This window comes from Syzygium oleosum, unplaced genomic scaffold (assembly GCF_021117445.2).
Source record: "Syzygium oleosum isolate NSW1041296 unplaced genomic scaffold, Sole_v2.1 Sole_v2.10, whole genome shotgun sequence".
NCBI lineage: Eukaryota > Viridiplantae > Streptophyta > Magnoliopsida > Myrtales > Myrtaceae > Syzygium > Syzygium oleosum.
In genome coordinates this window covers 8,090,903-8,111,376 of record NW_026607494.1, presented here as the reverse complement: position 1 = coordinate 8,111,376, position 20,474 = coordinate 8,090,903, and the positions used below count along the sequence as shown (strand labels likewise).

General features: G+C 42.6%; 2 protein-coding genes and 1 pseudogene across 3 annotated transcripts; 1 reads left to right on the top strand and 2 right to left on the bottom strand.

The window, feature by feature from the left end:
* Positions 1-316: 316 nt before the first annotated feature.
* On the bottom strand, positions 317-1,831 carry LOC115685867 (ATP-dependent DNA helicase PIF1-like). Its single transcript, XM_056315597.1, has one exon. It carries the CDS (start codon positions 1,829-1,831, stop codon positions 317-319), a length of 1,515 nt encoding a protein of 504 aa, XP_056171572.1.
* A 1,340-nt stretch (positions 1,832-3,171) lies between these two features.
* LOC115685790 (DNA-directed RNA polymerases IV and V subunit 2-like) lies at positions 3,172-7,716 on the bottom strand (annotated as a pseudogene).
* Positions 7,717-10,040: 2,324 nt separating this feature from the next.
* On the top strand, positions 10,041-14,222 carry LOC115685823 (zinc finger BED domain-containing protein RICESLEEPER 1-like). Of its 2 annotated transcripts, none has more exons than XM_030610947.2 (2): positions 10,041-10,138; positions 12,010-14,222. In XM_030610947.2, the coding sequence occupies exon 2, from the start codon at positions 12,033-12,035 to the stop codon at positions 14,025-14,027; it is 1,995 nt and encodes a 664-aa protein (XP_030466807.1). In that variant the 5' UTR covers positions 10,041-10,138; positions 12,010-12,032; the 3' UTR covers positions 14,028-14,222. The 2 variants fall into 2 exon arrangements, with proteins under 2 accessions (XP_030466807.1, XP_056171400.1); XM_056315425.1 differs by lacking the exon at positions 10,041-10,138 and adding an exon at positions 10,537-11,327.
* The last annotated feature ends 6,252 nt before the right edge of the window (positions 14,223-20,474 follow it).

The window sequence follows — 20,474 nt, the reverse complement described above, 5'->3', positions numbered from 1 at the left end:
ACCGTGGAGCGAACCCACAAATTGGACCCTGTAGTCTTTGCATCGCGCCTCGGCGAAAGTTTCTTTTATTCAGAAGCTAATTCAAGGAAAAGGCAAATGGCTCTTACGCGGTCTGCAATAGTAAGCAGAACTAGTAGGGAAGTCCCCCACCACATATAGTACCCCCGCTGGAAATGCTTCCACCATGTATGCTTGCTTTGTCCAATTTGACTGAACTGGAACAAACACTTTCCAGGACTAGAAATATCTCGCGAAGATGCGCTCCGCTCGAGATGTGGAAGGAACCGGTTTTCTCCTCCGGCCAGACAATAGAAACTCAGGAAGAGTGATCAACTATGTCAGTGCAGTTATGTTCTTCTTCGCCTGGGCCATCATCCTCCCTCCTTTCGTCGCGCTGATGAGCTAAACGTTCATAGAACTCCAGCGCTTTCGGGTGCGCCTTGATGATGGCAGGATCGAAACCCGATAAATGGAGCCCGCTCAAGCTCTTCACTCGGGAGAGAGCCACGTAAACCATCCCGTACCCGAAACTTCTAGTTAGATCAGTATGAAGACTGTCGAGGCCCATGCCCTGACACTTGTGAATGCTTAGAGCCCAAGCCAATATGAGGGGAATCTGCTTTCTCTGAGCAACCACGGAACCTCCGTCCACCATGTACCATGTTTCCGGCTTGATAACTACTGTCCTACCAGAATCGAACTTTACCACCGGCAAGACACCCTCGCTACATAGGTCAGAGACGACCATATCCTCCGGCTTCACAAATCCAACAACCGTACCAACAGCACCATTCACGAGTCCACGTGAAGTGTTTTTGTTCTTTATCAGCATCACCCTCGCACCTTCGCAGAGAAAAATCTCATCAGGTGCCATACCCAGCTTAACTTGCCTCTTCCAAGGATCACTGCCACTATCAGCTGCTGAAAAAGTATAACCCTCTGCTGCCAACCCTTCAATTCTATATTTGTTCACCTCATTGACATTTTGATTCCGTGGATATAGTTGAACAACAGAAGGATCTGGCTCATCGGAAGCGCAAGATTGTTCTAGGAATTCCCAGTCAGCGGGACCGATCTCTCCTTTCCTTATACCCTGAAGCACCTTAACAAGTCTTTCATCCGATTGCCTGAACACTTTGGTAAGCTCAATTTGCAAGTCAAAGCTCGATTGCCAACAGTCTGCTTCGAATGCAAATTGTTTCCTCGACACGCAATCCCCCTTTCTGGGTATCGGCGGCAGCTGCAAAAAGTCCCCGGTCACAACAAGCTGAATTCCACCCCAAGTCTTGCCCGATTCCCGCACCTCTCTAGCGATACATTCAAGATTGTCGAATAGTTCGCCATCCACCATACTAATCTCATCAATAAACAGGGCTCGAACCTTTTTCCACCTCTTACACGCCTTCTTGTCCATACAAATGTCCAGAGCCGAAGCTTCGCGACCGGGGTTCTTGATGCCTGCGAAGGAGTGCAAGGTTTGCCCGCGAAGTGCACAGGCGGCGACCCCGGTGGACGCGGTCACGAAAACTGTCGACCGGCCCAGCGAACCCTTCAGCAGCTTGATGATATGCTTCAGCAAAGCGGTTTTCCCGGTGCCGGCCGACCCGGTGATGAAGACTGATCGGCCGCTGGACACGGCCGATATGATCCGGGTCTGTTCTTCAGTCCATTGTAGATGACTAGTGCTGGTCCTAGAGCTTTTCGGGCAGTTCTTCTTGTTCCCCGCCTCCCGCAACTCCTTGCCTGAAGTGGGTTTTCCAGGGCACGCCCCGCTCTTGCTACTGTAGTTTCTATAAGCACACTTCAAGATCGCAAGAACCCTCATCCCCATCTCGCAGGCTCTTCCCAAAACTCTTTTTCTTTAATGGGGTTCTTCAAGAACTCGAACCCAGGAAAAATCTGGAGCTAAATCGACGTTACGAAAGGAACGCTGCTCCGAATTTGCAGGGGCCGAAGAGAGGAGGAGATGTACATACCGACGGAGGGAGGGTAGCTTTCGCTCGGAGAGTGCCGTTGAAGAAGGATGGAAAATCTTGCAGTTCTTGATGCGAAGGGCGAGTGAAATGAGAGGCTCGCCATTGGAGAAGAACGAGAGGCAAAGTCTTGAAGGACGGTACGCATTGGGTTGCTCCGGTGCTGATTTCGTGGGTGATCCCTAATTTGGAGGAATTTGTGATCAGGTAATATAATTCAAAATTTTAGCCTCCCTTGTTTCGCGAAATTTTTTTTTCCAGCAAATTATTTTTCAAAAACATGATAATATTTTTCAATGTTTGGCTTACGTCTGAAAATGAATTGAAAAATATATTCCGTCCTAAATAGATATGCATTTCTTCGAATGCTAATGACTTGCGTATAGACAATCGAAAACCGATTACGGGCACTAGTGTCTCGGGTCCGGCCTCGATGGACCTAGGCACCGGGGATTGGGGCACAAGCTCCAGGGTCCCGATATTGGCCTCGATGGACCTGAGCGTGGGTGTTAGGGACCTAGGCTTGAGCATCGAGGTCCCAACCCAACCTCTATGGACACGGGCCCGCCCTCGATGGACCTGGGTGCAAATCTCAGGGTCTCGAGCTTGGCCTTGATTGACCCAGGCGGGTGTTGGGGACTCGGGCAGGGACACTGTTTCGGGCTCGGGTGTCGGGGTCCCAAGCATGAGCGCCAAGGTCCCGGGCGCGAGCACTTAGGTTCGGGCCCAGCCTCGATGGACATGGGCACAGGCGCCAAAGACGCCAAAGACCTGGGACCAGCCTCAATAGACCCAAGCGCGACCTTAATGGACCCGGTCCAAGGCGCCAGGGACTCGGGCGTTGGCACCGGGTCACCATCTCGGCCTTATGGACCTGATCCCGGGTGCGAGGTCCCAAGCATGGGCGCCAAGGTTCCGAGCACGAGCACTAGCACTGAGGTCTAGGACACGCATACAGGCGCGGGACACCGGAGACCGGCCTCGATAGACTCGAGGGCGGCCTCAATGGACCCAGTCTTGGGCACCGAGGACCCAAGCACTAGCGCCGAGGTCACGATCTCGACTTTAATGGACCCGATCTCGGGTGCAAGGTCTCGAGCACTAGCATTGTGGACCTAAGCCTGGCCTTAATGGACCCAAGCCTTGGTGTTAAAGATCAGGGCACGAGCACCAAGGTCTCGAGCCCAGCCTCTATGGACTAGGGCTGATGTACTGAGGAGTCGGATAACGGTTCCAGAGTCCTAGGCCCTGCCATGAGTGTTGGTGTCCCGAGCCCAACCTCTGTGGACTCGGGCCCGAGCTTTGGGGTTTCGAACATGGCCTCTTCGAACTTGGGCTTTTGGCCTCGATAGACCCCAACGGACTTGGCTGCGGTCCAGGGCCTCTATCAAGCACCTGGGAACAAGCGTTGGAATTTAGTACCCAAAAGTATAATTTTCGATCCAAGCGACGATATCTAATTATGTTTTGGAAAAAGAAAATCATTTTATAGATTTTCCATAGATTTTCCGTTGACTATTTTCTTAAAACATCCAAATGCTGGAAAATAAAAAAAATATTTTTCGTAAAATAACCAAAGTTTTAAGGAAAGTGAATTCCCTCTTGCCAGAAGGGAAGTCATACTGGTCCCCTTTCAGTGCTTGGATTTGCTTTAAGTTGTTGACCACTGAAAGAGGACGGAGAATTCTTCCAGAATCTGAAAATATCCGCACTTCTCCCTTATGTACATCCCTCTTGATCTCCACCTAAAATTCAATAATTGCAGAATAATTAGAGAAGCAACAAGAAAGTTACCATTTGCTGATAAACCAAGACCTGGACTCTACATAGAAATTGTCAGATAAAAAGAGCGAACTAATCACTTCTTCAGCGCCCTCATCCCATAGAGATATCAATGCAAAAACACTCCCATTCTATTTTCTATGCCATATTTCGATCAATTCAGTACTACCAACAACAGAAGCCCTAGAAATCTCAACTTGCATTTTCTCTGGACGGGCACTCGTTCTCTCAGATGAAGATTTTGCCTAGTTAAATCATACGCCTGTAGAAGTGTTTGGTGTGCTCTTACAACTTAATTTGGGAGTTCACAGGGTGTGCATTGAGCCAATAAACGAGGGGAGTAAGGAATACTGATATTACTGGTTAAAGGGATAAGAAGCAATTGGACTGAGCCCTCAATCAGAGATTGTGAGATCTCACATAAATTGACCACCCAACTTTCAGCATGGAGTTTGAAAGAAGAGCAGAAAAATTTATTCAAACCTCGACCAATAGATCAATCAACAACCTGAAATCAGTGCTAAACCTGCTTATACTGACAGATCCTATACGTTGTCTATGCTAATGCATAAGCTCCACCCGAGGAATTTATCGGTCAAGCAAGTTGCGATACTTCACAAGCATATGCTTGAAGGCATAATGTTACTATAATAAATTTTGCAGGTCATGATTCGGGGGCTCTCAACTCGAGGTAAATGAACGGACAAAAAAAGGAGTATATTCGGTTTAGGGTTAATTTCAAGGAACCTGGGAAGGCAGCTCCTTCGGGCGCCGCTTGTTTCTTAGACTGTTGACAAATGAAAGAGAATCCTCACAGACGCCAAACCAATCTCCATTCTGGAAAATCTTAATTTTGCCACGAAGTGAAGTAGAAGAGTCATCCGTGACCATTTCCATTCCACAGTCATGCAGTGTTCCATCCAGAGGTTCTGATGTATGGGTACTGACAAGCCCTGTCACAGCTAAATTTTTCGCAAGCCCACAATTTTCACCATCAGGCGTAGACAGGAAACACACTTTGCCCCAGTGGGAAGGGTGCCTACAGGATTAAGATGGATGTGAGTGCATCTTCAATTACAAAAGATCAACTATTAAAAAAAAGTAGAATCAATGCCAAATAAATGTCAACTGTAGGACGAAAATAACTACACAGCGCAAGTGTCTGGCCAAACAAAAGAATTTGACCTCAAGGCACCCGTTGGATTTTACCTTAAAAATGAATCACCGACCCTGTTGATATCACATGGCAAGTAGTCTGCTAAATGGGGCAATATCAAGCATTGAACTTACGAGGAGACATTACTATACTTGTGGTACTTACAGGTATCGGGCATCTCCAACTTTCCCAGCGTAATTGACCTGTTGGCGCATTTTTCTCATGTCAGAAACTGCTTGCAATGGATTTGTTCATCGTAGAGTTGCCACAACACCAGATATCCTTTCCGCTTTGAAAGTATGTGACCACGATCCAGTTGAAAATCTAGAAAGACCATTGGTGATGATGGTTGTATCTAGAAAGTGTTCAATGTCTTTAATACTATCGTCTGCATAAAGATCTCTCTTGGATAGCCCTCATCATGCGCCTTCGGGCAATCAAAATTTACACTCTCAGCTCTCTCTCAAGAAGCTCCCCAGCCAAGTCCAACCTTTTATTTCTAAGTCATCCTTATTATCGCATTTTCTGCAACCGGTATATGCTTGTAACAGGCATTTCACCATATAAGCAAGATATCTAGCCTTCCGTTTACAGCCAGTCAGACTCGGAAACAAATAGTTGTCAAAGCACTCCCCAATTGATTCTGCAGGAGGAAATTTGCAATTTTTTATGCTTTTCTCTACTCACTAAATGCTTTCCCCCCTTTGCGGAAACTGTCATATTTCTCATCAGCTTCATGAATGGAAACGAATAGGATGTTCACAACCCTGGAATCATCATGACCAAAATCAATGAGCTCCACAACTTCTTTGTCTGATGACACCCCGGGGGCAAAAAGTAATATCCATAAAGGAATCTCAGTCGACAAAAAGTATGCTGTGAGAACCTTTTCTTCCCCTCTGATATATTCAACATCACAATTTCCTGCAAGCTTTATATATAAGCTTTTCCTCTTCCACGACGACCTGCATGCAATTGTCCAACCCTGATTATCAGGAATCCAGAGTTTCTTCAAGCTGATCTGCTCTTGTGCTATAAATGTCTGCAGAGAAACAAGATACGGCAAGCATAAATCACTATAAGCAATTTCATTGCATGGTCAGAATCTCAAAATTGACAAACGCATGAACAATGTTGGAAGGTGATGCACCGACATATTTGAACTTTCTCTCATTAAGCTTTAACACGAGATACCCTAGTTTGGATTTGTTTATTAGAGGAACAAAAAGAAGCTGTCAAGACAAAATATCAAGCACTCTGGATAAATAGAACAGACCAGAAAATCGAAAGTCAAGGACTCTTGCTGTGCACAGTGGCATCTAAATTGAAAGCACACTGTGTACTAGCCTAAGCCAACAAAATTTTGCGCAAAGTCCAACCAAGAATAGCATGTGGGGATATAATGAAAAACAAGCTTCGGACTCACCTTTTCTGCACCCTTGACTAGAAAATAACCTCCAAGACCAAAGTCACTATCGCCTTTCTCAGCTTCGCTCATCCAGCATAAATTGGATTTCACCATGATGGGAATCCTCCCAACCACAACATCTTTATCTTTATTCCTTGTCACCTCGTTCTCCACAAATTGTTCTTTCCCAATTTTGAATGTCACTGCGCACCAGTTTCTGGGTGTACACCTAATGACAATGGCAATAAATAATTGAATCAATGCTAACTAACCATATATTTGGAGTTGGTCAAACAGTTGCCAAAACAGACTTCGATGGTGCCCCAGAATGCACTGAAATGATTAATTTTTCACGCATAATCTAGGACACATCATCTATTCTCTAAGGATGAAGCAAGTGCAAAAGGTTTCTGGTGATATATGTCGAAGCATTAGGAGGTCCAGCGCCTCCACCAATGTCTAAGATCACTTTTATCCAAGGGAAAAACATATGTGAGATCAAATCTATGAAACAATTTACCCAGTGCTGATGCAAAACTTATCCCAAGGTGCAGCAAGGAACTCAGACTATGCCCTACAATACTGGAGGATGGCATGCTGGCTATTAGACATTACCGAGCATTGCAGAGAATCATGCATAAGCAAAACAACGAACACCTGCATTCTTAGAATTTCAGCACCTTCAACAAACCGCATATTCACCTGAAAATGTATGTTCACTTTCATCCGTGATGAATATGTCATGTTTTGGAGCCTAGCATACCTCGGCAGTAAATTCAAATATACCTTCCCGCATTTGGCTAGCTTTTCACCAGAAACTGCAGTCGATCAAGTGTGACCTTTCCGAACCTCACGAGTGCATAGTGCCAGTCGCTTTCACCCTTTTTTGATGGATTATAACTGGGCTCCACTACAATATCTCCAAAGGAATCAAAAACGTTCTGAATTCCATTTTCCATAAATCGTTGAAGGAGTTGATCTGGTGACTGATGAGACCGTACTCATGGAAGAATGCAGTGGATGCCTTTCTACAAAAGTCCATCAGAAATGGCTCTCCTAGATCACGTAAGCTTGGAGAGTCAACAAGCTCTTCGTCATCACTAGATATGTTCATGTCATCACCATGAAGTGACACCCCGTCACTTCTTCTACCCATTTGTCCCCTGTAAGAAGAAGATTCACTCATAGACAACAAAAACTGCATAGAACATGAAACATCCTGGTGAGTGAATAATCATGAGCGCAAGGGACCAAAGACAACATAAGTAAGAGTGCAAGCATAACTGGATGTATCTAAAATGAAGGAGTTGATACGATTCAAACGTAGCCATAAAAGGACAAAACCACACAATTTACGACAAATCAAGTTTCAGAGATGTGATGCTTCGATTTGAACATATTCTTCCAAAATGTCAAACCATACTGAGATCCTTTTAATTCCCCAATCTTTAGTCACAGAAATTGTCCTAAGACACGAGCAAAGTGGCTCAGTTCTACCCACTCATCGGTGGCCGCGTTGATTTACGCTCAGTTCTTTTCACGAGAGGTCCTGGTTCAAACTCGCCCATCGGTGATTTAAGTGGGACTAGTCGGGCATCACCGCTGGTTTGAGCCCTAGCTCGCCGGCCGCGCGGACACTCGGTTATCAAAAAAAAAAAGTGACTCAGTTCTGCTCCAGTGATTTTCTTGCACAATAAAACTGAAAGGTTGATTACCATTTTCAGGGAGAAACTGCACAAGCCAAAGAGAGACTTCGAGAATCACGAGCTTGGCTCGAAATGTTATCACTCGACTTCGATGATCACAAGCGACTGATTGCCATCCTCTACCGGGTATTCACGAGGCCATACAGAGCGTCACTTTTTCGTTTTCCTTTTGGTCATCAAGGCAAATGAAAGAACAAGCTGAACCTATCTAACGAGCAAATCAATTCTCGAACGGAGAAAAAGCGGTAAAAAAAACAAACGCCACCCGAAGAAATAAGACAACGTAATCGAAAATAACAGAGCAAGCATGACCCTGTTTTTTTCTTCTTTTTTCCCTTGATGAGCGCCTCGTATCTCGTGAACTCGTCCCATTCCCATGAATCAAAATGACCCAACAATCTTATGTCCCGGGTTCGTCTCTCGGATGGTCGAGCGAATGCAAAAGGAAGCGAGACGTGCAGGAAAGACAGAGACCAGAAGGCATATGCAGGAGCTCATTCCAACACGCTCGTACAGCAAATGCTACGGACCCATTTCAGAATTTGACCAGGAAAAACTCACCGAACACCAAAGATTCGAGGGGAGAACTAGCAGGTACACTTGTGCAGATGAAGAGAGAGACCCTGACTCTGCTGCGAGATTGAAGGAGAGGGAGAGAGAGCAGAGCACACAGAGAGCGACAGAGTAAGGTTCTGAGACAGAGACTCTCTGTTGACACCAAAATCAATTTGCGTTTTCCTTCTTTTTTTTCCCTCGCAGGAGGGAAAAATGAAATTGCCTATAGAAAAATAATTATTTATCCACGGCCATTGTTTGATGGAAAATTATTTTCCGAGAAATTATTTTCCAACTTTCCGATATATGGACGACTGAAAATTGATCAATTTTTAGGAAAAGAACGTTTTACATTGACTGAAATCAACAAGCTTAAATTGGGGGGAAAAACGACTTCGGTTTTTAGTTTAAAAAAAATCATTTTCCCTAAACCAGAGCATTTTTTGTTTCAAAGAAAACTTTACGGTAAATGAAAATACTTTTCAAGAAATTATTTTTCGGGAAGCTGTTTTACCTTTTTTAGGTTGGGAAATTCACTTTTGTAATTTTAAGCATGCATATTTTTCTTCGACCATAAATTATTTTCGGTTGATTGATAATTTTCAGCAAATCAAACCCGTGAAATCGACAAAAATAATTCGTGAAAATTTCTTTCACGCAAACAAACCCACTTATTCTTTCACGAGAATAATGCAAGTTTTATTCATTGTTTGTATTGTTCATTTTTAATGAACAATAATATCTTCACTATATCCCTCAAATCGATGCCCTCATCAACTCCACGGTGAACACTCTAACTATAAAATTGCATTAAAGTAGAGCGATTTTGTTCTTTGGCAAGATAATATCAATCGATTATAAACGAAATTTACACCTCAATTCAAAAGCAAAATTGTTATCGATATTTATTTTAATCAGGTGAGCTCCATCAATGCGTTCTTTACTTTAGCATGCCGATTCGATGTGGTCAAGGTGTAGCCTTTTAGGGACACGCTAAGATCCGAACACTGCCATTATAGAACCGCATTAAAGTAGAGCGATTTTGTTCTTTGGCAAGATAAAATTAATCTATTGTAAGCGGAATTCACACCTCGATTCAAGAAGCAAGATTTAAGCTGAATCAAGAAGAAGGGGCAAAAAAAAAAAACACACAGTTCAGCTCCTCCTTTTTTTTCTGGGGAAAACTTCGAAAATATCTTCATTTCTTTTTTTTTTTCCCCCCCAAAACCCAACCGGGTAAAAAGAGGAGAATAAAAATCCGACCAAAAGAGAGAGAAAAAGGAGGAGGAAAATTAAAAAACAAAAAAAAAGAGAGGGCGAAAAACTAAGGTGAAAAAAATTTCGCGCCTCATCTCCTCCTCCGTGCTCCGTTACGCGCCTCCCCACCGGATTCCCTCCCCATCTCTCTCTCTATCTCTATCGGAAGCGTCAATGGCGTAAACCCTAGAAATCGCCATCTTCGCAGTTCCCCGGATTTTGCAGCATCAGCTCCCCTCCCGTCCTCCCTCCCTCCCTCTCTCCCTCCAATCTCAGTTCGCAGTTCGCCGGCGCCGCACTCGTAAGTCCCCCCCTCCCCCTCTCTTCTCGCGTCGCGCGCGGCCGCGCTTCCCGCCGCGTAAAAGCTCTCGCCCTTTCGCCCCTCCCCCGCCGGAGCCCCGAGGAACCCAATCGGGGCGGGTCGTCTCCGTGTCCCTCTTCTCTTTGTCTGTTTGTGCGGGCGTGGTGGAGCGGGGCGGTCGGATTCTGGGCAAAGTTCGACTCGACCCCTGCGCCCCGCTCCCGATCCGAAACCCCATCTTTGGGTTCCGACTATTAAAGCCGATCCGTCTGGACCCGACCCGAATCCCCGCGCGTGCTTTTCCCGAGCTGGGTCGGTCTGGCGATGGTGGGGCGGCGGGTTTCGGATCTTCCCGACCCGGCTCGGGTCCCTTCTTCGTGGCGCTTTCTTTTGCGTCTTGGGCGGTTCTCTAACGTACGGCTTGTCGTGAGTCGTTGTTGTGTTTTCATCTTTCGTTTGCTCCCGTCTTTCCTACGTTGCTGTGGGTGGTGTCGGTTTGCGGTTCTCGCTGAGTGGGCGTAGGAAGCGAGTCTATGTTGCCGTTTGAATTTGACCGGACAATGGCCGGTGCGAGGATGGTTTGAACGTGGTGGCGCTTTTTAGTTTCGGTGTCCGTTTGTGTAGAGGATGGTGTGGACTCTTTCGGTGTTGAGATCATTTAAGCAGGGAGTAGCATTCGTTAGCGTCCTAGGTCGGTTCGGTTTATCCTGTTCGAGTTTAACCGGTTTCGCGAGGAGAACGTCGGTCGGATGAAGACGGGGCTGCTCGGTTTATCCGAGCCCATCCCTGTGGGGCGCCTGGAATGCCGTGTTCTGATGAAGTAATCTCGGGCAAAGGGCTTGACGCTCTGTGCTCTGAGACCCGGAAAAGTTGGTATAGCGTGCGTCTTACTGTGTGGACATTTTCTGTGTCTTGTGTAAATGCAGCATGTCCCAACATCCCCCTGGTACTGCTGTTCAGGGACTGCCAGTGCCCTGCTAAATCGTAACCGGACTTGCGAAATGCGGCATCTGTATGAGGGAGCAAATTCGTGTGTGTATTTTCATTCGAAACGAGTCTCACTCGGAGGTTGTTAGCTGATGTAACAGTAGTAGCTTGGACCCAATCTGCCTTTGTGTAAACCATACGAGAGAAGCAACTGGTGCATTCCGGCACTATCATAGTTGTGGTAGATTTTGATGGAATTCAGGTCTTATCAAGCATACAACTTTTAGGATCTGAACTTCCGTTCTTGTCCTTTTTTTTAATGCATGGTTTGTAACAATGACCAATTACGGACTGGTCCTCTTCGAATTTCTTCTGAATGCTTGGTTTGTTTTTCCTTTACCGTTATCTGATCAGAATATTGCTGTTAGTGAAAGACCTTCCAGCTTGTATTGACAAATTAATGATTAACTTGGAATCTGCTCTGATTTTTGTTATGCAACGTATGTGTCACTTGCTTTCTTACTCTGCATGACAAAGTGGTCTGTTTTGCTTCAGCCTTTACTTATGCACTTCCCCTGCATCGTCCTATCGGTGATAAATCAAATTGATGGCTTACGAAAATGCAAGCAACTGTTGATTTGTTGTTGCTGATGTCATTTGCTTATGCTCAATATGAAATTGATTTTGTTTCTAACATCTGCTTTGTGCAACATTGGAGATGTTGAAGTTAAATATAAAAGTCTAACTGAATTCAAATCCAAAGTCTCGAGAAATGCATGAACTCTCATAATTCTTGAGGCGGATGCACTGTATTTCATGAATTCTTGGTCATGTTTGAATTGTTTGTTTGGTGAAATTGGGCTAGATTATTCAAACTTCCTTTCCTATTTAGCAAACTTCTTTCTTTGATTTAGGGATTGACTTCTTTCTATTTCCATCCGCAGATTGTCCAACTTAAGTTCATGCGATGGACTTATCAGATGCAGTAACGGTTAATTCGAGCAGATTAAAATCAGTTGTCTGGAACGACTTTGATAGAGTCAAGAAAGGTGATATCTGCGTGGCTATATGTAGGCACTGTAAAAAGAGACTGAGTGGCTCAAGTACTAGCGGTACTTCTCATTTGAGAAATCATTTGATCAGGTGTCAGAGAAGATCTAATCATGACATCACTCAACTCATTCCGGCAAGGGAAAGGAAAAGGGAGCGACCCCTTGCTATTGCAAATTTCAGCTTTAATCAAGAGCAGAAAAAGGATGAAGGGCTAAATCTTGTGGATATCAAATTTGATTCCGACCAGATGAAGGATGATAATGCAAATGCTGCGACTGTGGATAGTAACTACGATCAAAGGAGAAGCCAGTTTGATCTTGCGCGTATGATCATTATACATGGCTATCCACTGAATATGGTTGAGCATGTGGGGTTCAAGGTGTTTGTCAAGAATTTGCAGCCTCTTTTTGAGCTTGTGACAATGAATAAAATAGAGGCTGACTGCTTGGAAATCTACGAAAAAGAGAAGCAAAAGGTTTTTGAGGTCTTGGATAAGTTGCCTGGAAGAATTAGCCTCAGTATTGATGCTTGGGCTGGTTCTGGTGATGTTCGATTCTTCTGTTTGGCCGCATATTTCATAGATGAATCTTGGCAGCTGAAGAAGAAGATACTGAATTTTGTGTCGGTGGACTCTTCTCACACGGATGACATGCAAGCAGACGTCATCATGACTTGTCTCATGGACTGGGACATCGACCGTAAATTGTTTTCCATGACTTTTGATGGTTCTTCTTCTGACTTCTTTGTTCTCAGAATCAGAGATCGTCTATCACAGAACAGGTTTCTTTATGGCAATGGCCAACTTTTTGAAGTGCGATGTGTGGCTACCGTTCTCAATTGGATGGTTCAGGATACCTTGGAAGCGCTAGGGGAGGTAATTTACAAAATTCGGGAAAGTATTCGGTACATCAAAAGTTCACAAGCGATGTTAGACACGTTCAACAAGTTGGCCCAACAAGAAAGTATCGAGACTGAAAAGTGCTTATCTCTCGATAACAGCTCCAGATGGGACTCGACTTACAGGATGCTTGAGGTTGCCTTGGAGTACAAGAGCGCATTTTCTCTTCTGAGGGAACAGGACCGGCTATTCATGGTTTGTCCTTCTGATGTGGAGTGGGAGAGAGCCGGCGCTGTTACCGGTTACTTGAATGTCTTTCTGGAGATTATGAAGGATTTCTCCCGAAGCAGATACCCAACTGCAAATATATACTTTCCTCTCATATGCGATATTCATTTGAAGTTGATAGGGTGGTGTAAGAGTTCAGACGATTACATCAGTTCGCTGGCCTTAAAGATGAGAAGCAAATTTGATGAGTACTGGGATAAATGTAGTTTGGGACTAGCTGTCGCGGCCTTCTTGGACCCTCGATTTAAGATGAAGTTGGTGGAGTATTACTTCCCCCAAATTTATGGTAGTACTTCCCTCGAACACATCGATGAGATATGTGGCCGAATCAAGGCGCTTTACAACGAACACTCCATTGGCTCTCCATTATCAACTCTTCATCATGGTCAGGCATGGCAAGTTGGTGGCAGTACCGGGAGCTTGTCGGGTCCCGGGAACGGCGCTAAGGATAGGCTGGTTGGGTTCGATAAGTTCCTCAACGAAACGTCTCAAAGCGACGGCACGAAATCAGATTTGGACAAGTACTTGGAGGAGCCTCTCTTTCCTCGGAATGTCGATTTCAACGTGTTGAACTGGTGGAAAGTTCACACCCCGAGGTATCCCATATTGTCCCTGATGGCACGAAATGTGCTGGGTGCTCCTATGTCGAAAGTTGTCCCGGAGTCGGTGTTTGACATGGGTGGCAAGGTGCTCGACCGGGACCGCAGTTCTCTCAGCTTAGCGACCTTGCAAGCACTGATGTGTTCCCAAGATTGGATAAGAAGTGAACTAGAGAGTTCATAACAATTCAAGGTAATGCACTCAGTGTCTGTCTCCTTTCTCACTGAGATTTTGTATTTAGCTGTTGATCTAATTAAATGCAAGTTAGCAATTGTGTGGCCCAGACGTTTTCGGGGTGCTCCTAATAATCAACAACCGTGTAACCAAATTCAATTCGATATGTTCCTTAAGAATCCGATTGATTTTACTTAATTTCCATACTCGTTTGTCAGTTGTCACTTTCCAATACATGTATAACTTGAGCTACAAAAGGTGTATAGGAGGTTTACATATCGATACGTTCAGGCTCGTTTTTCATTGGGCTAGGCTTGGCTTTATTCTTTCTCTGGAACCATAGCTTGCTCGATCAATCAATTATAAGCATTAAAATCAAAATCTCGACCAATGAAATTTTTGCTTATATTGGAGCATATTCGATGGGTCAAAATCCATGGATCAGCTGCAGCTTCGAGAGAAGAGCATCTGGAGAGATTATGGTCTCCCCTACTTGTCAATAGTTCCGGGCTAAAACATGATTAAAATTCTCTTTGCTTGGACAACTATAGCAAAGATCTAATTAGTGAACAGACAGGATCATACAGCACTAGGTGGGGCATGTTGGTGGCTTTAGTCAAGTTTGGAGGTCAAAGAAGTGACTAAGTTATGACTTATGCTATACAAGACATTGAACTTAGACAAGGTAAAAATCGTACGTGATTCTACGCGACAACGTTCGCACGTTTCGGCTTTGAATGAAACTCAAAGTGCGGTACAAAAATGCTCAGGTCCTCTTTCCTTGTTCTACATTTTGATTAAATAAAGTGATGTTGACAGGAGGTATGATCGGGCATCTATGAAACTCAAAGTGTGTTTTTTGGGCTTTCAACACCGAAAAGCAAAATGCCCTCTTATTTGGGCAATGCCTCTTATCATGCTTGATCACTTTGCTTGTCCATTACTTGCAAGGTGACGAATTCCTCGGCATGCGTCCGCTTTGCAAGATCTGGTTTAGACCTTTGTTGCCAGATCACAAGGATAGAGCACGCATCCAGTTCCTCTTTAAGCTTCTGCTGTTTTTTCTCTAATAATTTCTTCCGTGATCAATGAAATCGTAGACTGCAATAAGCCCGTCGATGCTTTTCAATTAATTTCGGCGACCGTGCAAGCAATTAATCTATGAGATTGTCCTCGACAAATTGGCAGCCAAAGTAATCCCGACATCACAGCGCAGTAAAAATTTCGAGGGAGTGTGTGATCAGAACATCATCGGCAATGTTATGGGTTCCGCTGTCAATGTTGCTCGCTCGTTACTAGATAAAGAATCGACCGTTCTATGGAGAAAATTGGATAATACGTGCTGCCATTCCTTTCGGCTACCTTTCCATCCTAGAGAATCATAGTAAGAAGTTTTTTTTCCTCCTTTATCTTCTATACCATGATCATTCTCTAGCTTACGATCATTTTGTCATTGCGTCGAACATAAATCGTGCATTGACTGATCGGCTATAATATTTACGTGAAAACCTAAGGATGCAAAGCTATTGTGCCTTGGATTACAGACTAAATTGTTACTGTATGGGAATCACATTTTATAGACAATGCAGTCTCTTGCATTCTTTAATTCTGCAAAATTTGCTCTAGGTGAGTGTAGCGGTGTTATCACCCTCTGAGTAGCTAAGGTACGAACTTTCAAGATTGCTCTTGTATCAATATGATCCTAAGCAAGACCTCGAAAGGCTTTATGCAAAGGTTCGCTTGGACCGCAGAGTCCTTAGGATGTAAAGCAATTAGAGGGTATTCCTTCTTTTTCGAGAAGACAAAGAAAGGAAGGGAATTATGGGGTGCAAGGCGTGTGGGCATCAGTACGTTAATAGACAGTTTGGAAAATGACACCACTAATGTAGTTCCTAATGGCAAAAGATGTATCATTGCGTCATTGCAGGCAGACGGCACATAATACTCTTCCTGAAAATTTTCCTGGTTTGGTTTGATTTGGGAGTGATTCTTGACGTTACATGATAAGCACGGTTTGGAAATAGCTTCAACACAAAACACAAATTAGAACTATCAAGATTAGAATACCCAGAGCAATAAGTTTTGGTTCAACTTCACACAGTAAACCCTAAGTTTACAACACGATTCTGTCGTATCGTTGCAAGAAAGAACGGATTCTCTTTTCCGTGCTTATGGATTTGAATTGGTAAGTGTCGGAAAACTATTGTTAGTTAGTTACTTAACAACACTTTTGTGAAATTACCAACTTTTTCGACAATTACAAATTATCAATTTTTTTTTACCAATTTTATTTGTCTTTCTTATCAACGCTTTAAATTTGGCAAAAGAACACTACAAGTGCCATAACTTGTGTACGGCGCTCACTTTAGTGCCATAACTTTTTTTTGGATCACTTTAGTGCTAAAATTTTTGAAAAACGATCACTTAAGTGCTAAAATTTTTGAAAAACGATCACTTAAGTGCCAACTCCGGTGCCGTACACAATTTTTTGCCGGAAATCTGACATGGCATTTTTTTTATTAATTTCTGAAGCTGACGTGGCTCGCCGGAGTCTCGCAGAAAGATTGGCACTTAAGTGATCGTTTTTCAAAAATTTTAGCACTTAAATGTTCGTTTTTCAAAAATTTTAGCACTTAAGTGATCGTTTTTCAAAAATTTTAGCACTAAAGTGATCCAAAAAAAAGTTATGACACTTAAGTGATCGTTTTTCCTCCGACTTGGCACCAAAGTGATCCGAAAAAAAGTTATGGCACCAAAGTGAGCGCCGTACACAAGTTATGGCACTTATAGTGTCCTTTTGCCCTTTAAATTTATCAACATTATGTCAATATACCAATATTTATTTGAATGACATGCGAACTTTTTTCGCGATTAAAATACTAACTTATTTTAGGTTACCAACTTGCATTTGAATTACTTACTAATATTTATTTGGTTTATTTCTAATTTGTCAAATTTTGTTATTGTTTACCAACTTTTATCTGTCATTCTTAAAAGTGTCTTCGATTTATCAACGTTACATGAATTTACCAAGCTTTATTTGTGTGACTTACCGATTTTTTCTTGTTAAGTTTCCAACTAGTTTTGATTTACTGGCTCCCGTTTCTATTGCTTATCAACTTTTTTATGTCTTACTTACCATCCCGTTAAACTTATTGACTATTTTAGAAATTACTAACCTTAATTAGATTGATTATCAACTTTTCTCCAATTAAATTACCAACTATTTTTGTCTTTCTAATTCTCATTTAAGTTAGTCATCGACATATAATTGGTTTTTCTAAATAACTAATTTCTTTTATTTCCGATAGAAAGAAAGTTTCTTTTATCTTTTACAAACTTTTATTTATCTTTCTTACCAACTCTTAAATTTACCCTATAAAATTAAAAACTTCTTTTTGAGTAGCTTACCAATCTATCTTCAATTAAGTTATCAACTAGTTTTGCGTTACCACCTCTCTTTAGAGTTACTTACTTATATTTATTTGTTTATTTTATCAATTTTTCTATTGAGTTACTACTTTTATTTGCCTTGCTTGCCAATTGCTTTCTAGAAATTACTAACTTCAATTATAGTGATTACTATCTTCTTTTCGATTAAGTTACCAACTCTTATTTGAGTTAGTTACCAGTGTTTATTTATTTTTTAATCACCAACTTGTTGATGTAGCTAGCAAGGATCACCTAGAGAGGGGTGAATAGGTGATCTTAAACAATTTTTGATAATTTATGCGGAAACAAAATAAATCACAGTAGAGTCTGAATAAAATTCAGATTCAAGACAGATTATAAAGACGGTGCTCTTGATGTGCAGAATGTAAAGTAAGAGATAAGGGATAGAGAATCTGCACACAAGTTTATAGTGGTTCGGCTTATAGCAAGCCTACGTCCACTCTCCCACGCTTACAGCCTACCGGCTGGATTTCACTATGTAATCAAGAGGAATTACAACTTCTGAGTGTTAACACTCTTGTGTATGATAGGACTCTCTATCTCACACAATCACTCTTACAAAGTGTCCCTCAAGATTTTAATGTTTTGCTCAGAACGACAAGAGAAATGATTGGAGTATGCTCAGACTTTGGACTTGTTGATTCTTGATTCTGTTCTTCCTTCAGCTGCTCGTTGATCTCCTTAAATACTCCTCTACTTCCAAAACTAGCCGTTGGACAGCATTCAGAGGATCATCTTCCAATCTTCACCTTGGACAGATTTGTATACAAAGGATTGAGTAGCCGTTGGATAACAGATTCTGAATCCCGCTGATTCTGGTCGCCCATACAATCAGAATCTTGGTTTCCATAAGTAGAGCTTTGTCCGTTGTAATGCATTCTGTCGTGATGTTTGATTGTCAATCAATTTGATTTAGATTGAGACAATCGAAACATTCCTTCGTGAAATCCATGCCGGATCACTAGTTGTTGTGTTATGTTCGAATTTTGCGTCGAAGAAATTCTACGTGCGCATCGAAGAACTTGCGTCTCAAGTCTCGAAGAATTTTTGCGTCCGAATAATTTCTTCGTCTGCATTTGCATCCGAAAAACTTCGCTTCGCATCGCATCTCGAATAACTTCGTCCGAATCTCGGAACCTAGATTATGTGGGTCTTCAAAAATATACTTGACAGTTTGTAAAGTCTGAATAACTTTCTTATGAGCTTCCAGAATATACAGACCTGGAATAAATTTGTTCAGAATAAGTATCAGCTTTACAATAACATAGAAGGTTTTGTCAACTTCAAAATCAATAGGAGTTTTCCTCAACAATCTCCCCGTTTTTTATGGTGACAAAACTTTCTTGCAGTTTGAATTATTTTGAAAATGAATAAACATATTAAGCTCATGAAACATAGATTGAAAGAGCAAACTCTGTTGATATCTGTGTCTTTCTTTCCTTTGAATATAACCTGCAAATCTGCACATAATTTCTCCCCCTTTTTGTCATCAGCAAAAAGATAATAATAGAGAGAATAAGGTACTGAGATTTAACTAATCAACCAGTCTAACAATAGGTATGAGATATATTACAGACCAATTGAAAGAAAAAAATGTGGAGAGAAATGTTGAAAAACAGGCTATTTTTTAGGAGTACGAATCAGTTGAAAATTTTTCAATATTGAGACAGCCTCCTCAATCTTCGAACTGCATTGACTGATGGCCTTATCCATGTTGGATGAGCACATAGTAATGGCTTCCTCTAATGCTGCTTTATCTGCTACTGCCTGAAGTTATTGAGCCTTGGTGTTTTCCTCAACAATGTTATGTAGATTCTGCATATGTTGTTCTAGAGCAGCTTGCTTGTCTTTAATCTCAAGCAGAATAGAAAGGATGTTCTGATTTTCGGATGGCTGACCTTGGACATTAGCTTCCTCAGACTGATTGTACCCTGTGGCTGATTCTGGCGGAATCTCCCCCTGAACAGGTGATGGATCTTCAGAAACATGTTCTGCATGAATGGATTCTGAAACCTTGGGATCTGGTTCAGGAATATGTTCTGAGCCTCCTGTTTCAAAGTGTTCAGCTTCTGCTTCATCATTTTCATCATGCAGAAGAATTTTACGTTTCTTACTGTACACTTTTAGTGGGGTAGGGGAATCAGGCTACTTGCTGACTGAACTGGTTCTTTTCCTTTGCTCCTTTACTTTCTCAACTTTCTTGCCAACAGATTTTACCTCTGACTTTTCAGCCTCTTTTCCTTTTACTCTGTCCCTTACATCTTCAAAGTTCTTCATTTTGGAGAGCATTCGTTCTCCAACAAACATAAGAGGTAGCATGGTTTCACGCAGCTCATCAGGAATAGATATATTGAGAAACATGAAGATACGAGTGATTAAAGCTCCATATGGCAGATGACCCTTATCCTTCTGTAATGCTCTGTACATACGGAATATGATGAGGTGAGGGAGAGAAAAGGATTGACCTTTCAAGATAGCCCAAATGAGCTTTATCTCTGATTTTGATAGGTTAGTTTTTGAGGCATCTTTTGGCTTCAAACAGTTGATGATGATCTTATGCAAGATCACAGATCGTCTGGATAAGTCAGAATAGGAGAGATGACGCTTTGATCCTAGAGCAAAGTTTGGATTGTCAGAAGCCACCTGAGAAGCTTCTTCAAGATTCACTGTCAACGGAGTAAAATTGGAGTGTGTGGCTCCAATTATCCTTGCCAACTCATGTGCTTTTAAATCAACCGTCTTGTTACCAACAGTAAACTGAATCCAATTTGGTGACAGAATTGAAAGATTGGAATAGAAATAGGCAGTTAATTCAGCATAAGTATTGGCAGATTGAAGGCAAAATTCATAAATCCCTAACTTCTCAAACAGGTGCTGTACAGAAATGCCAGCCTTCTCCAGGTATTCGAAATCCACAGTTCTATTGTTCATTACTCCTCTAGCAAGTAACACCTTGTAGCACATATGATGCGCAGTGCTTCTGAACAAGCTTCCTGTTCCAGG